Source organism: Chiloscyllium punctatum, chromosome 44 (genome assembly GCF_047496795.1).
Source record: "Chiloscyllium punctatum isolate Juve2018m chromosome 44, sChiPun1.3, whole genome shotgun sequence".
In the NCBI taxonomy this organism is placed as follows: Eukaryota; Metazoa; Chordata; class Chondrichthyes; order Orectolobiformes; family Hemiscylliidae; genus Chiloscyllium; species Chiloscyllium punctatum.
Genome location: NC_092782.1, coordinates 11,106,133 through 11,131,200, shown reverse-complemented (window position 1 = coordinate 11,131,200; position 25,068 = coordinate 11,106,133). Strand labels below are relative to the sequence as shown.

General features: G+C 42.8%; 1 protein-coding gene across 3 annotated transcripts in view; it reads right to left on the bottom strand.

Moving 5' to 3' along the window:
* aebp2 (AE binding protein 2) overlaps nucleotides 1–2,621 on the bottom strand; it is a 78,326-nt gene extending 75,705 nt beyond the window's left edge. For all 3 annotated transcript variants that reach the window (XR_011955271.1, XM_072562232.1, XM_072562233.1), the window contains exon 1: nucleotides 2,090–2,621. Coding sequence is in view for 2 of the 3 variants with exons in the window: in XM_072562232.1 (XP_072418333.1) it covers nucleotides 2,090–2,580 (491 nt within the window). In the remaining variant the exon portion in view is untranslated. The remainder of the gene's footprint in view (nucleotides 1–2,089) is intronic.
* Nucleotides 2,622–25,068: the final 22,447 nt, after the last annotated feature.

Here is a 25,068-nt window from a genome sequence, read left to right as displayed (position 1 = left end):
ATAACAACTGCAAATGTAAAATTCCCTCATGAACAGCATTTTACCTGTTTATGCAGTTGCTGACATTTAGTGGCATTAGCATACAAGATCAATCAACTTGAGTAACACTAAAATAAACCAAGTAGGATTTATTTCAAAACAAATACATCAACTATATCACAATTTGCCTGGAACAGTGCTGGTAAATACAAATCAATATTATGTGAATGTTTTGTCATCTTTGTCACCTTATATTTATGCATAAATATGAACTATAATACATTGTTCGTTTAAAAAAAGTCAATCAATCGTAGCTTGACTTTTGATTGCAACAATGAAAACCAATCACTACTGGTAATTTTGGATAGATTAATTTTGTTATTGCAATCAGTCTTTAAAATGCAAACCAATCTGAAGTACTCCTACTGAGATCTGAAAACAGTAAAAATACACCTATGCAGTATTGCAATAATTTAAATATATTTCAATTTATGATACCAGTCTGTCAGCCTGAAACCAAGCATCAAGTTCCTTCCAAAACAGTCAACTGTTGATAAGATGGCAAAAACACAACACCTCAATCTTCTACATTTACCTATACCACTGAAATTACAAACTAGTTAAACTGCATTCAAAGAACAATATGTAACTTGACCCAAAATTAGAGCAAAGATTATGAACAAAATTGTTACTATCTACCCACTGCCTAATCAAGTCCCCAGGACAACTAACAGTTTTAAAATCTGGTTTAGTTCATGGGAACATTCCCCTTTACAGCACCTTCTTAGGACACCCCCAAGCACTTCACAGTCAGGTGAATTCGAAACATACTCACATATGTAGAATAACAACTTAAACTTATTCGGTGAACTGTTACTCTACTATCAGATAAAGGGGGAATCGTTGCTTAAAAGCTGGGGGGGGGGGGGGGGGGGGGAGAAAAGAGAGAGAGAAGAAAGAGTCTCTTTTCTTCAAAGAGAGTTCCAGATCTTTTATGCCTTAATTCACCACATCATCTAAATGAGATCAGTTCTGACAATGCAGCGCTCCCACTGATGTGTCACCCTAGATTACATGCTTAATTACTGGTGTGGGGTTTGAGCCCACGACCTTGAGTCGCATCCAAGTTCTTCCAATGAGCCAAGCTGACACAGTCAACTTTTCATATTTAAAACGCAAAGCTGAATACCAGTAAATCAGATCCAAACTGTCAGCTGCACCAAAACGCTATTTTGAGAGGGAGCTTTGCCCTATTAAAGAACAAACGCATCGCTCATAATCGTTGTTTTGCAATTTTACGAATCCAACACGATATTATGGCAAAAACTATAACTTAAAAGGATAGTGCATAAATCACATCTGCGTGGGGATTTGAAACAAACAATGAGGGTAGGTATGATTTATTCTGGACTATGACTAATCTTTTGCTTACTGGATGGTTGACATTCAAAAAGTCACCGGTATGACCAATTCAACTCATGTTACGGTTACATAAACTTGGGCTTTTCCAGGTGTTTTTTTTTCCCCCAAAACTCGGAAAGCGCCATCTCATAACAAAGATGAGAACAGCTTAAAACTACCGAGAAGGCGTCGTGCAAATTTCACAGAGCCTTACCACCACCTCCATCGCCCCCCAAAAAATTCCGAAAAATAAAGCAGGGCTCGGAGTATACTTTCCACTTTATCTTTCGAGTACCCCGCAACGACAAAATCTACGCGTATCCTTCTCGGACAAAGCGACACTAGTTTGAAAGAACGAATACTTTTTGCTAATTGGGAACTCAAGCGCTGGAGAAACAAAAAAAAAATTTTGAATCGGGAGGTGGGGGGGGGGGGGGAAGAGACAGCTACTTCGATTCTTGCAGCAGGGAACGGACGGGAGAAGGGCAAGGGGAATAAAACGGAGCGTGGGGGTGGGGAAGAATCGGAATCTCCCCGCCGCCGGTGGGGAGACGGCAGAAAAAGTGCGTAAAGGTCTATACTTTCACCTCATCTGAGAAGCTGGAGCCCCGGGGGGAGGGGAGGGAAGGGAAGAGAGGGAAACTGGAAGAGTGACTGCCCCTGGGGTCATGAAGGACTCCCTACCCCCCTGAAACAACCACCCCCTCACCTGTCCTCCGAGTCCATGCGGCTCAGTGGTTCTCCGTCTGACGAGTTCTCCAGACTTTGCCTCCTGTTACCAGACGCCACAGCGGCGGCCGCCGCCTCCTCCCGGCCCCGTTGCTGCTGCTGCTGCTGGCCGCCCCTGAGGCCCCCGCTGCTGCCTTTGGCCGCTTGTTGGTGCTGCTGGGGAAGGTTGCGGGACAGCCCAGAGTTGGAAGCTCCAGTGGCCCTGTGTCCAGTCGGGGAGCCTGAAGCTTGCGGGCCGCCGGCCTCGGGCTCACTCTCCTCCTCGTCCCGCCGCTGCCGGAGCTGCTGCTGCTGCTGCCTCAGAACGGCCTGGGAACGGCTACTACTACCGCCCGCGCTACCAGCGCCGCCGCACTTGGCCTCCGAGCGGCAGCTCTTGCCAGTCCCCCCTGGTGCTGCTGCCACCGCCGCCGCCTGGCTCTGAGTGTCGTTGGCGATGGCGCTGAGGGACGGAGCGGCGGCTGCGGCCATTTCCCCCGCGCGGCTACAGCCCGGACGGTCACGTGCCGGCAGCGCGCCTGCTCAGTGGGAGGGGGCGGGACCTCGGGGGGCGGGCCACACCCCCGTGCGCCTGCGCACAGGGTGCTGCCCTGTTGGGGAGGGAGGGGAAAGGCACGAGTGCGCCTGCGTGGTTGCTGTGGGCGGGGATGCAGCAGTCCGGTGCCGGCCGCGCGGAGTGTGGCGGGGACCAGGTAAGAGCGTCCGACCGGGTCCGATTTAGGGCCACAAGAGCAACATCCAGGTCGGAGGACACGGATAGAAACTACTGGAAAAACCCAGCAGGTCTGTGGAGATAGAGCAGAGTGTCACACCGTCTTGCAGGGGTCCTAAAGCAAGCCGGGGGTGACAGAAACCTGCCGTGGCGCAGCAGGGTAAAGGCTCGCCTGATGTTGATCGTGAAGGCAGGGCCTCACCATCCTTCTGGGCTTTAAATAAAAGAGATCAGAAAGTTGCCACAGGGTTGACTGGCTTGTGGCGGTCCAAGTGGCTGTTTGCTCCTTTAGTCAGTGTCGGATCTCGCTCTCACTGTGAAGCGGAATTCACTGAAGCCTGGGATTGTTCGCTTTCACTTTGCTTTTTCTACAGAGATGATGCCAGACCTGCTGAGTTTTTTTCCCCAGAAATTTCTGTTTGTGTTTCTGATTTCCAGCATCTGTCGTCTTTGACTTTCTTTGGATTCTTGGTTTAGATACTAAACAAAGATGTGTGCAGGTTAAGTGAATCGGCCATGCTATATTGCCCATTGTGTTTGGTTATTAATCAGGGTAGAGGCAATGGGTCTGGGTGGGTTACTCTTCAGAGGGTTGGTGTGGACTTGTTGAGCTGAAGGGCCTGTTTCCACATTGTAGGAATTCTAATTCTAAAGTTGGGAAAGTTTCTGAAGAAGAGTCCTATTAGTCTGAAACTTTCAACTGTTTCTGTTTCCATAGATAGGAGCAGCCCTGCTGAGTTTCTCAATCCCTCCCCGTGTGTCTGTTAAAGTTTCAACCTAACAAGTTTGTGTATGCAGGTATCCAAATGGCATCCTTTCCAGGTACACTGCAATGGTCTGGCCTCTTGCTGGTCTGCTCAATCAATGTGAGAAGAAATAGATTTAGGTCATTATTACATTTGATATCTCATACAAACAAGGTACTACAATAGGCCATTCAGCCCCTCAAGGTTAAAGTGAGGACTGCAGATGCTGGAGATTAGAGTCAAGATTTAAAGTGGTGTTGGAAATGCACAGCATGTCAGGCAGTATCCGAGGAGCATGAAAATCAACGTTTCGGGCAGGAGCCATTCATCCCGTCAAGCCTGCTGTGCTATTCAATAAGGTAATGGCAGATCTGATGGTAACTTCAAACCTACATTTTCACCCACCCTGATAAGCTTTCATCTCCTTCATTTGACAAGAATCTATGCTCCTCTGCCTTAAACCTATTCAAGGACTCTGTCCCTTAAACTTCTCAAAGTTCCAAACACATTCCACCTTGGGAGGGGCAGAGGGACACTTTGCCTCATATCTGTTGGAAATGGCCAATGCCAGTGAACTCAAGTTCTAGATTCTTCTCGAGGATATAACCTATCCACCTTCACCCTGTGAGAGTGCCTCAGGATCGTTTCTATTCAGAGATGTTACATACTTTTGAAGCAGGTGGGACTTGAACCAGGCACCTGACTCAGCAACAAGCACACTACCATTGCGCCGCAAGAATGTTTGCTCTGGATCTTGCATATTTCAATCAAGTCGCCTTTTTCTGTTCTAAACTGTAGCAGCGTAGCCTGTCCAACCTTTCCTGATTAGATACTACGGGTAATAATCTACTAAATATTTTCTGAAACTGCCTCTAATGCATTTATAACATCCTTAAATAAGCTGACTGATGCGGTTTAGATGGCGAGGAATTTAAGTGTGTACAAGACAATTTTCTGATTCAGTATGTGGATGTACCTACTAGAGAAGGTGCATAACTTGACTTACTCTAGGGGAAAAAAGGCAGGTGACTGAGGTCAGTGGGGGAGCACTTTGGGGCCAGCAACCATATTCTATTAATTTTAAAATAGTGATGGAAAAGGATAGACCAGATCTAAAAGTTGAAGTTCTAAATTGGGGAAAGGCCAATTTTGATGGTATTAGGCAAGAACTTTTGAAAGCTGATTGGAGGCAGATGTTCGCAGGCAAAGGGATGGCTGGAAAATGGGAAGCCTTCAGATAACGAGAATCCAGAGAAAGTATATTCCTGTTAGGGTGAAAGGAAAGGCTGGTTGGTAAAAAGAGTGCTAAATGACTGAATAAATTGAGGGTTTGGTTAAGAAAAATAAGGAAGCATATGTAAGATATAGACAGGATAGATTGAGTGAATCCTTAATAGTAGAAAGGAAGTAGGAGTATACTTAAGAGGGAAATCAGGATGGCAAAAAGTGGACATGAGATAGCTTTGGTAAATAGAATTAAGGAGAATCAAAAGAGTTTTTACAAATACATAAAGGACAAAAGGGTAACTAGGGAGAGAATAGGGCCCCTCAAGGATCAGCAAGACAGCCTTTGTGTGGAGCTGCAGAAAATGGGGGAGATACTAAATGAGTATTTTGCAGCCGTAGTTACTGTGGAAAAGGATATGGAAGATATAGACTGTAGGGATATAGATGGTGACATCTTGCAAAGTGTCCATATTACAGAGGAGGAAGTGCTGAGTGATTAGATTCCCTACAGTGTGGCCCTTCGGCCCAACAAGTCCACACTGGCCCTCCGAAGAGCAACCCATCTAGACCCATTTCCCTCTGACTAACGCACCTACCACTATGGGCAATTTAGCATGGTCAATTCACCTGGCCTGCACATCTTTGGACTGTGGGAGGAAACCGGAGCACCCGGAGGAAACCTACGCAGACACGGGGAGAATGTGCAAACCCCAAACAGTCGCCCGAGGCTGGAATCAAACCTGTATCCCTGGTGCTGTGAGGCAGCAGTGTTAACCACTTAGCCACCATGTCGCTCTGAATGTCTTGAAATGCATAAAAGTCGATAAATCCCCAGGACTTGATCAGGTGTACCCTAGAACTCTGTGGGAAGATAGATAAGTGGTTGCTGGGCCTCTTGCTGAGATATTTGTGTCATTGATAGTTACAGGTGAGGTGCTGGAAGACTGGAGGTTTGCTAATATGGTGCCACTGTTTAAGAAGGGTGGTAAGGACAAGCCAGGGAACTAAAGACCAGTGAGCCTGACGTAGGTGTTGGGCAAGTTGTTGGAGGGAATCCTGAGGAACAGGATGTACATGTTTTTGGAAAGGTAAGGACTGATTAGGGATAGTCAATATGGCTTTGTGTGTGGGAAATCATGTCTCACAAACTTGATTGAGTTTTTTGAAGAAGTAACAAAGAGGATTGATGAGGGCAGAGCGGTAGATGTGATCTATGTGGACTTGAGTAAGGCATTTGACAAGGTTCCCCATGGAAGACTGATTAGCAAGGTTAGATCTCACGGAATACAGGGAGAACTAGCCATTTGGATACAGAACTGGCTCAAAGGTAGAAGACAGAGGGTAGTGGTGGAGAGTTGTTTTTCAGGCTGGAGGCCTATGACCAGTGGAGTGCCACAAGGGTTGGTGCTGGGTCCTCTACTTTTTGTCATTTACATAAATGATTTGGATACGAGTATAAGAGGTACAGTTAGTAAGTTTGTAGATGACACCAAAATTGGAGGTGTCGTGGACAGCGAAGAAGTTTACCTCAGATTACAACAGGATCTTGACCAGATGGGCCACTGGGCAGAGAAGTGGCAGATGGAGTTTAATTCAGGTAAATGCGAGGTGCTGCATTTTGGGAAAGCAAATCTTAGCAGGACTTATGCACATAATGGTAAAGTCCTAGGGAGTGTTGCTGAACAGAGACCTTGGAGTGCACGTTCATAGCTCCTTGAAAGTAGAGTCGCAGGGAGATAGGATAGTGAAGAAGATTGTATTTCCTAGATTGTATTTTATTCACTGGATCTTTGCTGACTCTGAACCTATTTATTTTCCTTTTGTGAGCCTCCTAATGTCCTCTTCATAGCTTCCTTTACTACCTGGATTTATGTCACCTGAAGATGGAAGATAGAATTTCACAAACTTAAAATGTTAACTTGTCTTTTCTTTAGTGAGATGCCATTGAAACTGTGTTATATGTTCAGCATCTGCACTCTTTGGTCTCTTAAAAAGTTATCAGGATAGGACAATTAATGCAAAAGTCTATGCTAGCTGAATGGAAATTGTACTAAAAAGAAATATTGAAGTGAAAGTGTTGATCAGAAATTCTGCATTTATTGTGGACTACACAATGAATTAGTGAAACTAACGTTCTCATGCAGCTTAAAATATAAATCAGTAACAAAAGCAAATTGTTGGAGAGAAACTCAGTAGGCCTGGCAGCATCTGTGGAGAGAAAGCTGTGACCCTTCAAATTGTAAGTACTGTGTTGAATGAAAATAGACTGGCTTGAGATTGCACAAGAAAATATATCTGCACTGTGGATGTTGAAAATCTGGGAAAAAAAAGCAAACTATTGGAATTACTCAGCAAGTCAGGCTGTGGATAGAGAAATACACTTGACTCTTCAGATGTGTAACCTTTCATCAGAACTGAGAGATAATCTTGTTACTGTGGAGGGTTTTGGTCCGATTCTTTCCTGGGCGTAGAGTTCCAGTTCCCTTAAAAGGTGAATGGTGCTCAAGAAAAACAAGTTTGTTGCCACAAACTAAGTTTTAAGGAAAGACTTGCACTTTCAATTTATAGTGCTTTTCCTGATGTCTCCATAACTCAAAGTATTTGCAGCCAATGAAGGCCGACTTTGTGAAGAATGGCCATTGTTGTAGTGTAGCAAGTGTAGCAGCAAATATGCATGTAGCAACATCAAACAGCAATGAGATGAAGACCAGATAATTTGTTTTATACGTTGATGGAAGGAAAAATAATGGTCAGGAGCGAAATTGTGAACTGGCAGTCAAGTTAGCAGGTCTCAAGAACGGGAACATAAATGTTAAAATGAGTTCACTGAATTTGAAGAACGATTGAGTAAAGGAAGTAAAAGAAAAAGATATATTTAGGTAGCATCCTGCATGACTCCAGATATCCCCAGAGAGCTTTACAACCAATAAAGTGTTTTTGAAATGTTCTCATTGTTGTCCAGTGTTTAAGTAGCAGAAACAGAACAACATGACACATAATGAGAGGAAACGAGAAGGTTGAGGCCATGAATGCCTTGAAACTGAGAGACCTTGAAGTCCGTTCTGATAACTGAACACTGATGGGGATAGCAATAATAGGGCCATCGTATTAGTGAGAGCAGAGGCAGAGAGTATTCTGGCGCAGCTGCAGTAGTCTATGGATATGGGGAGACCAATAAGGAGTGAATGACAGAAATGCAGCTCTTGAATTGATCACAATTGTGAATTATGGTTTCAAACATATGTAATAGAAGCTCCAGTTGTGAAAACTGGTGTGCTAAATGTTGAGGAGGAAAGCCTTAAATTGAGGGGCAGTCTAGATGGGCTGAACAATGGCAAATAGAATTTAACCCTGAAAAGTTGAGGTGATGCATTTTGGAGTTCTAACAAGGGTGAGGGCCCGAGGGAGTGTTACTGAACAAAGGGTGCAAGTGCATAGTTCCTTGAAAGTGGAGTCTCAGGTAGACAAATTGCTTAAGAAGCATTTGGCACGCTTACTCTCATTGGCCAGAGTATTGAGTAAAGGAGTTGTAATATCGTGTTGTAGCTGTCCAGGCCATTGGTGGGGCCACTTTTAGAATACAGAGTACAATTAGGATCACCCTTCTATATGAGGTTTAGATATGATTTAAGAAAGCTCCTTTTTACCAAGAAAGTGAAAAAGTGTGGTGGCTGTCTGGGAGTGAGTGTCAGGAAGTGGGTAGGGTGGGAACCATCAAATATTTAGACAATCATTTGAAACACTAGCATACAGGCCAATTGGCCAAGTTACTTAATGACCTGCACGGACACATAAGGCTTCTTTCCCCTCTATGATCATTCCTCCTCCAACTCTTGTTTTTCCAAATTGAAGCTCTTGGCTTTCATTTGGCCCATTTGTCACAAAGATAGTAGCAGCAAAGCTTACCAACTGTGGTCGGAGGTTTGAGCATGAGATTTTCTTTTCAATGTAACATCTGCAAATGTTTGTACATTTACATGATAAAGATTGGTCTCCTGTAGTTTATCATCTTTACTCAGTTTCACACCAACTACTGCTATGAAGCAGCTGAGAAATACAAGGCTTTCATTTTCCTTTTGGTTCTTCCCTAAGACTCCTCAGTCTCTATATTCCTGTTACCCTGTTCACCCACTGATTTACAAGCATTTTCCATTCTTTACCCATAGTAATGGTTCCAGGTTTCATTCACTCTTTTATTGGCTGCTCCTCCCCTTTTCACCATGTTGCTACTTCCAATCTTGTAGCAAATTCTGGGCCCTACACCAATCTCTTTCCTCTCTCCAATCCACACAAGTCCGGTATTGCAGTTCTTGGTGCCATCTCTCACCGACCATTCACTTCACAGTACCTCTCAATTCTCTAACCTACTCAAGCCTGAATTTCTCAGCTCCTAGTCCTGCCGTCTTTCCAGAGACGGAAAAGGGCCCTGTCCCTGAATTTAATTTTCATGTGGTGAGTTTTTTTATTCATTCGTGGGATTAAGGCAAGACCGGCTCGGCCAGCATTTATTGTCCATCCCTAATTGCCCAGGGGCAGTTAAGAGTCAACCACATTGTTGTGTCTGGAGTTACATGGAGGACAGACCAGATAAGGATGGCAGTTTCCTTCCCTGAAGGACATTAGTGAATCACATGGGTTTTTTCAACAATCAACAGTGGATTCATGGTCATCAGATTGTTGTTGAATTCAAATTCCACCATCTGCCGTGGCAGGAATTGAACCCCAGTCCCCAGAACATTGCCTGGGTCTGTGGATTAATAGTCCAGTGACAATACCACTCGACAATCATCTCCTACATTGGTGATGAAGTGGCTATGAAGCGTTTTGGAAAGTTCTAAGATTGTGAATAGTGCTATAGACATCCAAGAACTACTTTCTAATGCTAATGCACATGCTCATTACACATCTGTACATACACACAGACAAAAGTGTAGGTTTTGTAGCAGCAGCTCCATTCAGTTTTTGGTGAGATCTGTTCAATAGCAGGATCAACATTGTACTGTACATCCTGTATTATGATAGATTCCCCCTGCCCCCAACACACAGACACACGCACATGCAATTGATTGCATAAGCTGTCTATATGCCGCAATGTAGCAGTTTCCATTTTTGTCATTTTCTTAATGTTTGGTGAGTGACTTTCTTGCAATTCAGTAATTAAGCAGTAGTCCATTATACAACTCTCTCAACTCACTTGACTTTGCACAACATTGCAAAAGTTACCTTTTGCATTTGTGTTTTAATTTAGAGGGAACTATTTTCTTGGCATGCTGTTTATTTTCCTTCCAACACAAATAGTTTCGTGGTAGATGTCTGAAGATCTCCTGTTATTGATCTTCCACAGTTTTGCTCATCGTAATGTCACTTGTTCAAGTCATCCTAACGCAGGCCCCATTTGTAAAATGGCACATTGCTTATAAGTCCAGTGCTCCATCTATTGGCATTGGTAGGCAATGTCAATTGAAGCTAAGTAGTAAACCTCAGGAAGACCAATAGATTACTGTCAAACACTGAATTCTATAATAAATTATCTTGCTGTGCCACAGACCCCCTTCTTTTATTCAGCTTAATGCTGCATATAAACTGGGGAAAAAAATCCAAACATGCATACCCATTGTCAACATCATTGCAATACTTCAAACACAATAGCAGAACTATAAGAGGGCAACGGGTAACTTAAACAGGCCATATCCAGTAGAGTCAGAGCTCATAACTTGTTCAACTAGTACCTTTCCGAATTAACGATCTTTCCTGTGGCACAAAGGAAAACAAGTTCTTGATCTAATTTCCCTGTGAGTCTTGCTATGCTCCCAGAAAAACTCAGGAGAAATTTTGTAAAATTTTCACCGAGAAACTAAAACAGTCAGAAACATTCAACTATCATTGATGCCATTGCATGGCAATATATCTTAAAATTAAATTCTCTTCTGAATTAATTCCTTGTTTACTTTAATGTAAACTGTGATCTATATTACTTAGAACTTCCCCAATGAATCCTGTATCCATATATGCAATGTACATGCACAAGTTATATTAATTATTAAAATTAGTACATAATAATGAGTAAATGTATGATTGTTTTTAATGGAGACAATTGCAATATTTAAACAAAGGTGACTGGCAATTCAAAATAGTTCCCAACCAGGAAGCATGAATAGTCATAGTCCCCTACTTGATTTGTCCATTTCAATTCATCTCAAAGTATGAGATACCTTTTGTGAGACAACTCCCTTGAAAAGTTGCTGATCAGATGAATTGATTCTTACACATCTATGTTCACCCGTACTGTTGAAAAATGTTACGATAACCTGTCACTGATTCCAGTAAGTGGTTAGTCAAATTTGATGTTTTGTCAGATTATCCGACTTCACTTTTTCTGTTAATGTTTCATTTTGAAAGAAACAAATTTCTAAAGAAAGTACTGCAACATCTTTTAAGTTTTTCTTTTTAAAAGCCATTTGACAGATTTCATTACAAAATCTCACTGAAACCAAAGCTACAGGAATGTGATAAAGAAATTACTTAAAACATTTTTCTTTAAAAAACACTTCTAAGTCATTCTGGTAATCATATTAGGACTGAGCAGAAAATGTTGGCAACACTTAACAGATCAGGTAGCCTCTATGGCGAAAGGAGCCAAGTTACCTTTTGAAGTCAGTGATCTTTCATTGGAACCATAGCCAGGTTGAAGGTGTCTGTGTTTACACTCTCAAACTGTATATTTTATTTGATTAGGCATTGATATTATCTCAAGGTGAACGGAATTGCGGAAGGACTGGTATAATTCATGGCATCCTGTTGTTTTTTGGTCTCCATGGGAATCTTGTAAAAGTATTAACATTCAAATTATTGACAGTTAAAGATAGGCACCTACTGAAACTGACAAAATAAACATGATATGTTTACACTATGAAGTTAGCATCAGTGTGAATTGATTCCAACTCCACCTTTGTCCTGTATAGTGTGAATCAGAATGTTCACGCCTGAACCAAACAAAGGAATATTCCTCCCATGTTGGGCCCATAGAATGACTTTGTTGTATGTGTATTATAACTACAGCATGTAGACAAAACAAATTGATTCACATAAACACTCTTTAAAGTACTTCTGAAAGATTTTACATTATTTTTGACATTAAAAATGGTAAGTCATTGAACTGAGTTTGATAATGACAGATAAATTCAGCCTTTGACTGTTTTGGGCATAACATTGTTGGTGCAATCCCAATGTGACCATAAGACCATAAGACATAGGAGTGGAAGTAAGGCCATTCGGCCCATCGAGTCCACTCCGCCATTCAATCATGGCTGATGCGCATTTCAGCTCCACTTGCCAGCGTTCTCCCCGTAGCCCTTAATTCCTCTAGACAACAAGAACCTATCAATCTCGGCCTTGAAGACATTTAGCGTCCCGGCTTCCACTGCACTCCGTGGCAATGAATTCCACAGGCCCACCACTCTCTGGCTGAAGAAATGTCTCCGCATTTCCGTTCTGAAATGACCCCCTCTAATTCTAAGGCTGTGTCCACGGGTCCTAGTCTCCTCGCCTAACAGAAACAATTTTCTAGCATCCACCTTTTCAAAGCCATGTATTATTTTGTACGTCTCTATTAGATCTCCCCTTAATCTTCTAAATTCCAACGAATACAATCCCAGTATCCTCAGCCGTTCCTCATATGCTAGACCTGTCATTCCAGGGATCATCCGTGTGAATCTCCGCTGGACACGTTCCAGTGCCAGTATGTCCTTCCTGAGGTGTGGGGACCAAAACTGGACACAGTACTCCAAATGGGGCCTAACCAGAGCTTTATAAAGTCTTAGTAGTACATCTCTGCTTTTATATTCCAACCCTCTTGAGATAAGAGACAACATTGCATTCGCTTTCTTAATCACAGACTCAACCTGCATGTTTACCTTTAGAGAATCCTCGACTAGCACTCCCAGATCCCTTTGTGCTTTGGCTTTATTAAGTTTCTCACCATTTAGAAAGTAGTCCATTCCTATATTCTTTTTGCCAAAGTGCAAGACCTCGCACTTGCTCACGTTAAATTCCATCAGCCATTTCCTGGACCACTCTCCCAACCTGTCTAGATCCTTCTGTAGCCTCCCCACTTCCTCAGTACTACCTGCCTGTCTACCCAACTTTGTATCATCGGCAAACTTCGCTAGAATGCCCCCGGTTCCCTCATCCAAATCATTAATATATAATGCGAACAGCTGTGGCCCCAGCACCGAACCCTGCGGGACACCGCTCGTCACCGGCTGCCATTCTGAAAAAGAACCTTTTATCCCAACTCTCTGCCTTCTGTTAGATAGCCAATCCTCAATCCATCCCAGCAGCTTACCTCGAACACCATGGGCCCTCACCTTGCTCAGCAGTCTCCCGTGTGGCACCTTATCAAAGGCCTTTTGAAAGTCCAGATAGACCACATCCACTGGGTTCCCCTGGTCTAACCTACTTGTTACCTCTTCAAAAAATTCCAACAGGTTTGTCAGGCATGACCTCCCTTTACTAAATCCATGTTGACTTGTTCTAATCAGACTCTGCTCTTCCAAGAATTTAGAAACCTCATCCTTAATGATGGATTCTAGAATTTTACCAACAACCGAGGTTAAGCTGATTGGCCTATAATTTTCCATCTTTTGCCTTGATCCTTTCTTGAACAAGGGGGTTACTACAGCCATCTTCCAATCGTCCGTGACCTTTCCTGACTCCAGTGACTCTTGAAAGATCTCAACCAATGCCTCTGCTATTTCCTCAGCAACCTCTCTCAGAACTCTAGGGTGTATCCCATCGGGGCCAGGAGATTTATCAATTTTAAGACTTTTTAACTTTTCTAGCACTATCTCTTTCGTAATGGCAACCATACTCAACTCAGCCCCGTGACACCCTTTAATTTTTGGGATATTACTCCTGTCTTCCACTGTGAAAACTGACGCAAAGTACTTGTTAAGTTCTCCTGCTATTTCCTTATCTCCCATCACTAGGCTCCCTACATCAGTTTGAAGTGGCCCAATGTCTACTTTTGCCTGTCGTTTGTTTCTTATGTACTGAAAGAAACTTTTACTATTATTTCTAATATTACTGGCTAGCCTACCTTCATATTTGATCCTCTCATTTCTTATTACACTCTTTGTTATCCTCTGTTTGCTTTTGTATCCTTCCCAATCTTCTGATTTCCCACTGTTCTTAGCCACTTTATAGGATCTCTCTTTTTCTTTAATACATTTCCTGACTTCCTTTGTCAGCCAAGGTTGTCTAATCCCTCCCCGGTTAATCTTTCTTTTCTTGGGAATGAACCTCTGTACAGTGTCCTCAATTATACCTACAAACTCCTGCCATTTTTGCTCTAGTGTCTTCCCGGTTAGCCTCTGCTTCCAGTCTATTTTAGTCAGTTCCTCTCTCATGCCCTCATAATTACCTTTATTCAACTGTAACACCATTACATCAGATTTCGCCTTCTCCCTTTCAAACTCCAGACTGAACTCTACCATATTATGGTCGCTACTTCCTAAGGGTTCCCTTACTTTAAGATCTTTTATAGAGTCTGGTTCATTGCAAAGCACTAGGTCCAGAATAGCCTGCTCTCTTGTGGGCTCCATGACTAGCTGTTCCAAAAAGCCATCCTGTAAGCATTCCATGAATTCCCTTTCTTTAGATCCACTAGCAACATTATTTACCCAGTCCACCTGCATATTGAAGTCACCCATGATCAATGTAACCTTGCCTTTCTGACATGCCTTCTCTATTTCCCGGTACATGTTGCGTCCCTGGTCCTGACCACTGTTAGGAGGTCTGTACACAACTCCAATTATGGTTTTTTTGCCTTTGTGGTTCCTCAATTCCACCCACACAGACTCCACATCATCCGACGCTATGTCATTCAATACCATAGATTTAATTTTGTTCTTAACTAACAAGGCAACCCCACCCCCTCTGCCCACCTCTCTGTCTTTTCGATAAGTCGAAAAACCATGGAGGTTTAACTGCCAGTCCTGACCCCCCTGTAACCAAGTCTCTGTGATGCCTACTACATCATAATCATTCACTATTATCTGTGCCATTAATTCATCGGCTTTGTTATGAATGCTACGAGCATTCAGGTAAAGTGCCTTAATGCTAACTTCCTTATTAGAGATGTTGTAAGTCATATGTCCTAAGTTATCCTTGCTTTTTTCTGCATTCTCAGTCTGCCTCAATTTTAAATCCTCCTGGATTATATATTCGCATTATATATTAATGATTTGGATTAGGGAACCGGGGGCATTCTAGCGAAGTTTGCCGATGATACAAAGTTAGGTAGACAGGCAGGTAGTACTGAGGAAGTGGGGAGGCTACAGAAGGATCTAGACAGGTTGGGAGAGTGGTCCAGGAAATGGCTGATGGAATTTAACGTGAGCAAGTGCGAGGTCTTGCACTTTGGCAAAAAGAATATAGGAATGGACTACTTTCTAAATGGTGAGAAACTTAATAAAGCCAAAGCACAAAGGGATCTGGGAGTGCTAGTCGAGGATTCTCTAAAGGTAAACATGCAGGTTGAGTCTGTGATTAAGAAAGCGAATGCAATGTTGTCTCTTATCTCAAGAGGGTTGGAATATAAAAGCAGAGATGTACTACTAAGACTTTATAAAGCTCTGGTTAGGCCCCATTTGGAGTACTGTGTCCAGTTTTGGTCCCCACACCTCAGGAAGGACATACTGGCACTGGAACGTGTCAAGCGGAGATTCACACGGATGATCCCTGGAATGACAGGTCTAGCATATGAGGAACGGCTGAGGATACTGGGATTGTATTCGTTGGAATTTAGAAGATTAAGGGGAGATCTAATAGAGACGTACAAAATAATACATGGCTTTGAAAAGGTGGATGCTAGAAAATTGTTTCTGTTAGGCGAGGAGACTAGGACCCGTGGACACAGCCTTAGAATTAGAGGGGGTCATTTCAGAACGGAAATGCGGAGACATTTCTTCAGCCAGAGAGTGGTGGGCCTGTGGAATTCATTGCCACGGAGTGCAGTGGAAGCCGGGACGCTAAATGTCTTCAAGGCCGAGATTGATAGGTTCTTGTTGTCTAGAGGAATTAAGGGCTACGGGGAGAACGCTGGCAAGTGGAGCTGAAATGCGCATCAGCCATGGTTGAATGGTGGAGTGGACGCGATGGGCCGAATGGCCTTACTTCCACTCCTATGTCTTATGGTCTTATGGAAACATGCTATCCTGCTGCTTATCTTTCCATTTACCTGCATACTCCCTGTCGCTTTCACTTTCCCTTCCCCCCAACTCAGAAGTTGTTAAAGATGGAAGTCTCAGTGCAATTAGGCCTTGAGATGCATTTGCACTGAAGTAGGGAGTTGTGTACACCAATTCTGCCCATCACTAAGGACCTGACCAGTTTCATCAGTTTTTTTAATAGATATTTTTATTAGAAATTTAACATTTTTACAAGTTTACAAAAATAAACAAAACTCTCAAGTACAAACATTGATATACAATTAAATCTTAAATATATAGTAACCAAAATTTAACAAAAGAAAAATACCGAGAAAAATAAACAAAACGCAGCTAACTACCAATCTAACCTACAACTAACCAGACTGTATATTTAAGTCTCTTACGTTATTCAAATAAGAGAAAGAGGAAATAAAAACAGCGGATAACATAGAAATTGGGTAGTGAGATACATGCTCGGAATGTGTTAACATCAAATGTAACAAAACCTGTATTCATGCGGGATTCCTCTCCCAAGGGGCCCCGGACCAGCCAGGTTCGTAATCTCAATTAAATAAAAGCCCTTGTTAGGACAGCCGAAATATCTGTATTCATATAATTCAAGAAGGGCTGCCATATTTTATAAAATAATTCGGTCTTTCGGTGCACCATATTTGTTAGGAAGTCAAGGGGAATACATTCCATAATTAATCTGTGCCAATTTGAAAGTCCAGGGGGGCCCTCAGCCACCCAGTTTACCAAAATATTTTTCCTTGCACAGAAAGAGAGAATAGAAAATAGTCTCTTCCCATACATATCCAGGGAGGATAAGTTCGAAAAGCCCAAAAGGAGAGATACAAGATCCACTTTAATTTCTGTTCCTAAAGTTTCTGTCAGGGCACTTGCTACTTTAGTCCAGTATCTACGGATCTTATGACAGGTCCATAGACAATGTCCAAGAGTGCCCACCTCTATTTTACATTTGGGACACATTGGAGATGCCCCTGCCTTAAATTTTGCCAATCGATCCCGTGCTATATGGGCCCAATGAAGTATCTTCAGCTGGATAGCCTGAGTTCTGTTACAGATGGTGATTCTTTTGGCGTTTTCCCAAATGTCATTCCACGTTTCTATAGAGATTTCTAGTCCCAATTCCTGATCCCATGTTTTAAGCAGATTGTCCATATCTCCTGATACTTCATCACGTAGTAAATGATAAATGGTACTGATGGAGTATACTCCCATTGGTCGTAGTACTCTACATTCTCTATCTGATTTATAAAGACTATCTAATAACGTAGTCTTCTTCTGTATATAGTCTCGAATTTGGAAGTATCGAAAGAGGTCTCCATTAGGTAATCCGAATTTCTGACGCAGCTGTTCAAAAGACATCAAGACCCCATCTTTAACGAGGTCCCCTAGACATGAGATACCCCTGGATCTCCAGAGTTTTAAAGTGGTGTCTATCAACCCTGGTTGGAATCCCCATGCTCCCACTATCGGCACATAGGGGGATGTTTTATGTTAGTTACCCTCATTTTGCCGCATTATATTCCAAGCTTTAATTGTATTTAGTATTATAGGGTTTTTACAGTAATCCGTAATGATTTTCCTCTTGTCTGAAAATAAAAGGTTAATAAGTGGGCATTTTACTTGAGAAGCCTCGATGTCCAGCCAGATTGGATCTTGTTTGATCCACAATCAATCAGCTATGTCACTTAATAGGGAACTTAACTGATATTTCCTAAAATCTGGGAAGTCCAATCCTCCCCTTGCCTGTGGAAGCTGTAGCTTCTTCAACTTAATGAGGGGCCGTCTATGATTCCAGATAAAGGAACCCAACCAGCCATATAATTTACGTAGTGCCAGCCTCATCACCGGAAGCATTCTCATAGGGTATAGGAGACGGGGCAGGACATTCATTTTAATTAGTGCTATTCTATCCAGCTAGGAAATTGGAAGGTCTCCCCATCGTTGGAGGTCCTGCCTTATCCTTTCCAGTAAATGCACAGTTAGCCTTGTATAACTGACCAAATACTGGGGTAATAAAAATGCCTAAATATAAGAAACCCTCCAGGGACCAACAAAAGGGAAAAGGGGATCCGTCCACTAAGTGGGGTGTCAAAGCAAGGCCACCCATTGGCATAGCCTCCAATTTTGAAAAATTAATTTTATAGCCTGAGAATGGGCTAAATGTATTAATAACTTGGATTAAGCGAGGTATGGACATCAGAGGATTACTGAGGAATAGAAGAACATCATCTGCATACAGGGTAATTTTATGTTTACACGTACCAATCCGTGGTGCTGTTATATTAGGATCAGCGCGTATAGCTTCTGCTAGTGGCTCAATTATTAGCGTAAATAACAATGGCGAGAGAGGACATCCCTGACGGCAGCCCCTACCCACACTGAAGCTATCCGAACCTAATCCATTGGTAACCACAACTGCTTTGGGATCACTATACAATGTTGAGACCCATTTGGTAAACACCTTTCCAATGTGTAAAACAAATATGACCATTCAACCCTATCAAATGCCTTTTCCACGTCTAATGAAACTGCTACTCCTGGTATCTTTCCCTGATGGCAGGCTTGAATCATATTCAAAATCCTTCTAATATTATTGGATGATCGACGGCCCTTAAACCCTGTCTGATCCTCCTTTATGATATATGGCAGTACCCTTTCTAGTTTCAATGCTAGTGTTTTAGAAAGGATTTTAAAATCTACATTTAGCAAGGATATTGGTCTGTATGACATACAATCTTCTGGATCCTTTCCTTTTTTAAGGATAAGAGAGATATTTGCCTCTTTCAGCGAAGGCGGGAGACAGCCCTGACTATATGCATAGTTATACATGTCCATAAGTGGACCAGCCAATATTTCTGTAAATTCTTTATAGAATTCAGCTTGAAAACCATCTGGGCTGGGTGCCTTACCGCCCTGAAGTTGACTGATTGCGTCAAGTATTTCTTGGACTGTTAGGGGAGCATTTAGGATCGATACCCGTTCAGGAGTTAGGCCCGGAAAGGTCAAATTTTTTAAAAATGACTGCATCCTCCTAGTCCTATCTTCACAATCCTGCGATTTATATAAATCAGAATAAAATTTTCTGAAGATTGCATTAATCTCTTTATCATCATGAGTCAAAATACCCGTACTTTCTTTGATAGACGTGATAGTTTGAGGGGCCTTTTTTTCCTTTGCAAGAAATGCTAAGTAACCACCCGGTTTGTCGCCAAATTCATATAACCTTTGTTTTGCAAATAATGTTTCCCTCTTAGTCATTTGGGTAAGCGTAGTGTTTAGAGCTGTCCGAAGGGCCATAATCATTTGCAATTTAATAATAGAAGGTTTATCAGTGTATGCTGTTTCAGCCTCTTTTAAGTGAGCTTCGAGCAGACGCTGTTGTTCTCCCTTCAATTTTTTCTGGGTCGCTGAGTAGGAGATGATCAAACCTCGCGTGTAAGCTTTGATGGTCTCCCACATCATTGATGGGTTGCTAGCCGTACCTGAATTAATTTCTAAAAAAAGTTTTAAATTCTTGAGAAAAGTACTTTACAAATTTACTATCTTTCATTAGGAAGGGGTCCATACGCCAATGCCGAGGGGATGTCCCATTGTTCCTCGCCTTGATTTCCATATATACAGCAGCGTGGTTGGAAATTACTATACTACCTATTTTACAGGATGATATGGAATTTTAAAAAATCGAGGGGGCAAAAAACATATCAATTCTGGTATGACATTTATGTGGATTGGAGTAAAAAGAAAAATCTCTGCCCTGTGGATGAAGACATCTCCATACACCTACTAATCCTAATTCTTTGTTAAGATCCACCAATTGTCTAGATCTGGAAGATACTCCTGCAGTACTCTTGGGAATCCTATCTATTTCCGGATCCATAATACAATTATAGGGGGAGACTTTAATTGTATGACGGGCACCAAGAGCCATCAATTTTGAGAAGGCTTCCGTTATAAATTTAAAGGGGTGTGCCGGGGGGCATTACAAATTTAAAATCCCATATTCTTCTCCATTTATAAGGGCTTTAATCAGAATACATTGTCCAGATTCGTCTTTTATCTGAGTTAGGATTTTGAAAGGGAAATTCTTCCGAATAAGAATAACAACTCCCCTACTTTTTGAGCTAAAAGAAGAAAAAAAAGACCTGATCAAATCCACCCTGTCGTAATTTCAAGTGTTCTTTATCCAACAGATGTGTCTCCTGTAGGAGAGCTATATTAACTCTTTCTTTCTTAAGATTTGATAATATTTTCTTCCTTTTGACTGGCGAATTACTCCCCTTGACATTCCAGGTGCACCACTTAACCGACTGATCAACCATAATCATCCGGGCAAATCAGAGACCCCTCGGGAGGGAAAGCCCTATCCAGAACATCCCGAGCATAGCGCATATAAAATTCACAAAAATAAAGGCTCTCTAATACCTTCACAACAGTATAACAAAAAACTATTTCTAAATAATAAAAAAAATGAAACTTATTTAAATGGAGATTTTTCCCCTTGTTCCCAGGGGGTATCACTTAACTTTCCAAAGGTCCATCGTATCCTCTCCCAACCAATGCCCCACCCTTGACCCAGGCGCTCCTCAATAGGATGAGGAGAATTCAGATATAATACAAAGCTAGAGTTAACAGTGAGCACCCTACCCCCACCCCCCCAGCACACCTGGATATATTTGGTAATGTTAATACCATGTATAAACATATATAACTATAAAATTACAACCTCAGCAAATAATAATTAAGTACAATAATACAAAATAGCAAGGGAGAAACAATCCCGCTCCTAGAGACAGAGGTAAAATAGAATAAGGTAACCACCTCCCCCCACCAACATTAACCAAACCCTCCGGCTTATATATATACACGTGCGTATGTATGTGTATATATACACACACACACACATACATACATAGTTAAATAGAAAACAAATAAATAAATCCCTCTCCCCACCCCCCAAGATAATATTAAACAATAAGGTAAGAAAAAAGAAAAAGAGTGGGGGGGAATATAAACCGGAGTGGGGGGAAGGCAAACCAACATCCATTGTATCTTACAGTTTATCTGAGAGTCCAAGAATTCCTTAGCCTTTTCTGGCGATCCGAAGTTATACACGGATCCTTCATGGTTAAAGCGTAGCATTGCTGGGTAGCGTAAGGAGTACTGAATATTTAAGTCCCTTAAACACTTCTTCGCCTCATCAAATGCCTTCCTCTTTTGGACCAGAGTTGGGGGAAAAAGTCCTGGAATAACATGATCTTGGATCCTTTATAGATCATAGCTTGGGAATCTTTTCCAAGATTTCTAGAGGCTTCTAGGAGTGTCTGCCTCTCCCTATAGCTCTGCAGCCGGAACAGGACCGGGCGAGGGCGCTGGTTCGAGCCGGGCCCACGTATTGCAACTCGGTAGGCCCATTCTACCCTTACCTGGCCTGATCCAGCTTCCAGATTTAAAAGCCGTGGCAGCCACTGCTCGAGAAACGCTGTAAGCTGGCCTTCCTCTTCCCATTCGGGAAGGCCCAGCAAACGAATATTTTTTCGACGATCTCGATTATCGAGGTCATCAATATGATTCTAAAGGTCCGGACTCACTGTTAGAGAGTCCGGACCCGATCCACAGCCGATTGTACTGTAGTTTCAGAGGTTGCGGCCTTTAGCTCCGCCCCTCCGACTCGGCGCTCGATTTCTTTAATGTCTCGGTCATGCTTTTGCAGCGCGGCCGAGAGTGAGTCCCATCAACTTCGGGATTCTTCAATGAAAGCGTCGATCTTCGCATCGTGTTTAGAGATCATTTCCATGAGGCTTGCCACCGTATGTAAGTCCCCCGGGGCGGCTGCGGACGCCTCTGCTGCAGCTGGAGAGAGTGGGGGAGGGGTTCCTTCTTGCTGAGAGCTGCGGGCTCCCTTCCCTTTAGTCATTTTTGCTGAAGATTAAATTGTTTAAATTCAACACTGAGCAACTAATTAAATTAAACAGTTATTTTAAATGATTTGGTGAGTGTGGTGGGGGTGGGTGACCCACTTTGCCCAAGTCTTGGGAAGAGCACTGTGGACTCAGACTTGCTGGGTCGCTGCCATCTTGGATCCCCGTTTCATTATTTTTGATGTCAAGCATGGTTGTCTGTAGGCTCTGGAAAGGGAGAAAGAGATGAAGAGGAGAGGTTGATGAAGTGGGCCAAGTGGAGGTCACTCCTAACAGTGGAGTACTCTAATGAGTGTTGGTTTCAGAAGAAACTGGACAAAGCAGGAATAGTAGGTAAAAACAATGACTGCAGATGCTGGAAACCAGATTCTGGATTAGTGGCGCTGGAAGAACACAGCAGTTCAGGCAGCATCCAAGGAGCTTCGAAACATCGATTTCGAAGCTCCTTGGATGCTGCCTGAACTGCTGTGCTCTTCCAGCACCACTAATCCAGAAATCAGGAATATTGTGCAATCCCCATAAATCATTTAATTTCAAATCGGGTCCTCCAACTGGAATTAGAATCAGATTTTCCAAATGATGGATACCTAATCCCTTCAGTGAAGAGCTGACAGACATAAAACATCACTGTTTATAGTGGATAGCAAGCTCATGAAAACATAACTCAAAATTTAGCACCTCAAAGGTAACATCCAAAACAAAAGGAAAATGGTATTTGATTCCTGCACCAATACCTTTCATGAATGTGCTACTCCCTTATGACAAATTCATCCGTCATGGACACCATTACAGCATTCATTGCAAAGGCATCTGATATATACCAGCCTTTGCACCATGTGGCACATCTGTGATTGACTGCAAAATGCGGCTGAGCTTTAATGCTGTACTTTGGAGTGTACTGGCAACTATCATTGTAATTCTGTAATTCTCACATTTTGTGAGCTCGAGGAATGGGTGAGGCTGCATCGGAGGGCTGCCCACTCACTTAGTGCCTATCTGCACATTAACAGCATCCTTGCCTTGCCTTTTAGCATGGTGGCCCCTCAAGCAGAACCTAAAAGGTTCACAGTGCTTCCATCATGACTTGCATCTCTGCACACACAAGTGTTGGTCGGTGGACATAGAGTCATAGGGATGTACAGCATGGAAACAGACCCTTTGAACCAACCCGAGCATGCCGACCAGATATCCCAACCCAATCTAGTCCCACCTGCCAGCACCTAGCCTTTCCAGTTTCACAACATCTTTCCGATAGGAAGGAGACCAGAATTGCATGCAATATTCCAACAGTGGCCTGACCAATGTCCTGTACAGCTGCAAAATGACCTCCCAAATCCTGTACTCAATACTCTAACCAATAAAGGAAAGCATACCAAACGCCTTCTTCACTATCCTATTATCTGTGACTCCACCTTCATAATGTACAGCACACCGTTATGATAATCTCATACCTACAACATGTGCAAGCAGTGCCCACACCAGCGAAGAACCCTTAAGTTAGCCTCCAAGATCAGTCCAGGGGATTGGTGACGATTAGGTATCAGATTGTGGTGTTCTCGGTGGGGGAGTGGGTCACTAGCAGACTTGTACGTGAGTTGCAACCAGCCTAGACAGCCTCTGCAACATGGGTATACAGTCATCAGAAAGGGATCTGGGCACCTCTCAGCCAAGTCTGTCAACAGGATGGGCCACAGCAAGTCCAGTTGGGGAGGGAAGGGCTCTTTAAGTCAAGGTTGGGCCGGGGATGTCTTGCATTGCAGGAGAGAGACTGTGGAATGTAGTCTTGGGCGAACAGGGCTGAATGATGGGATCAAAATCAACTAGGTAAAAACAAGGACTGCAGATGCTGGAAACCAGAGTCAAGATTAGAGTGCTGCTGGAAAAGCGCAGCAGGTCAGGCAGCATCCAAGGAGCAGGAAAATCGACGTTTCAGGCAAAAGCCCTTCATCAGGAATGTGGGATGCAGAGGGGATGACAGTTGTAAGGAAGGTCAATGCTGGATGTAAGGGGTAGGATGTCATTTGAGTGCACGTGACCAAGGCAATTTCACTGTATTCAATAACGCTTGGGTGGGAATGAAGTTATGTAGAATGGGGGAAGGGGGCTTTCATTGACAGTGAGCAGCAACCTGGTGACCCAGAGGACTATGTTACTATGAGAATGTGTATAGGGTATAAGCAGGCAGGGAAAAAGTTATGTTTTGAGTTTTGTGAAACAAGGGGTTCAGTTGAGCATGACTCAGATCAGATAAGAACAATGGGGTAATGGGTTAACAAGGTGGAAAGCATTCATTATGTAGAGCCATTTTAACAATATTGGAAGCACTCTGTAACGTCAGTTAACAAGGTGAAAAGTACCCATTGTATGAATCCAGTTAACAAGGTTAAGAACATTCATTGTATAATAGTAAAGGGCTTGGTCTCTTCTATTAATACTCATTGATTGTAACAGTCACCCAATTAATATGTATGTTGCCTTATCTGGATGCTCCTCCCTGTAAAATGACTATATAGTTTATTGAGAAACCACTGATTCAGAGAAGACTGTGAACTCATGTCCCTGTGCACATGGGCGATTGTTCTCTCTTCCTCCAGGGCCTGGAATAAAGATGAAGGAGGTAAAACTATCCTGTGTCTCTGAGTGTTTTGCATCGAAATGGGATGATAACCACATCCTCCTAAGTTTGAGATGGGAGGGGTATTTGTGGAAGTGAGCAGCTACAGACTCAAATAGAGGGTTTGGGTGGGTACATGGAGAGGAATGACACCTGTAGTGTTGATGGGATGGGCTACCAGGGAGGGGAGCTTGATGTTTGGATGTTCACCTATACATGGGGAGCCTGGAAGTAACTGTCTGAGGAGCAGCCATTGTTACCTCCTCTCATTCTGTAAATTGCACAAGTGCAATGGAAATGAAAATGGCTATGACTTGGAGTGGGGCCATTTTAACTGTGAAGGTGGGGTCTTCAAGTTCTAGCAATGTGAGGCCTTGAATAGGCAACAGCATTCCTCACAAACCTTTATCCAGTAGAGGAAACACATCAGGAGGCATGGAATCTCTGCTAATCCCTTTACATTGACTCACCATGCATAATGTTCTAATCATTGCAGACTATT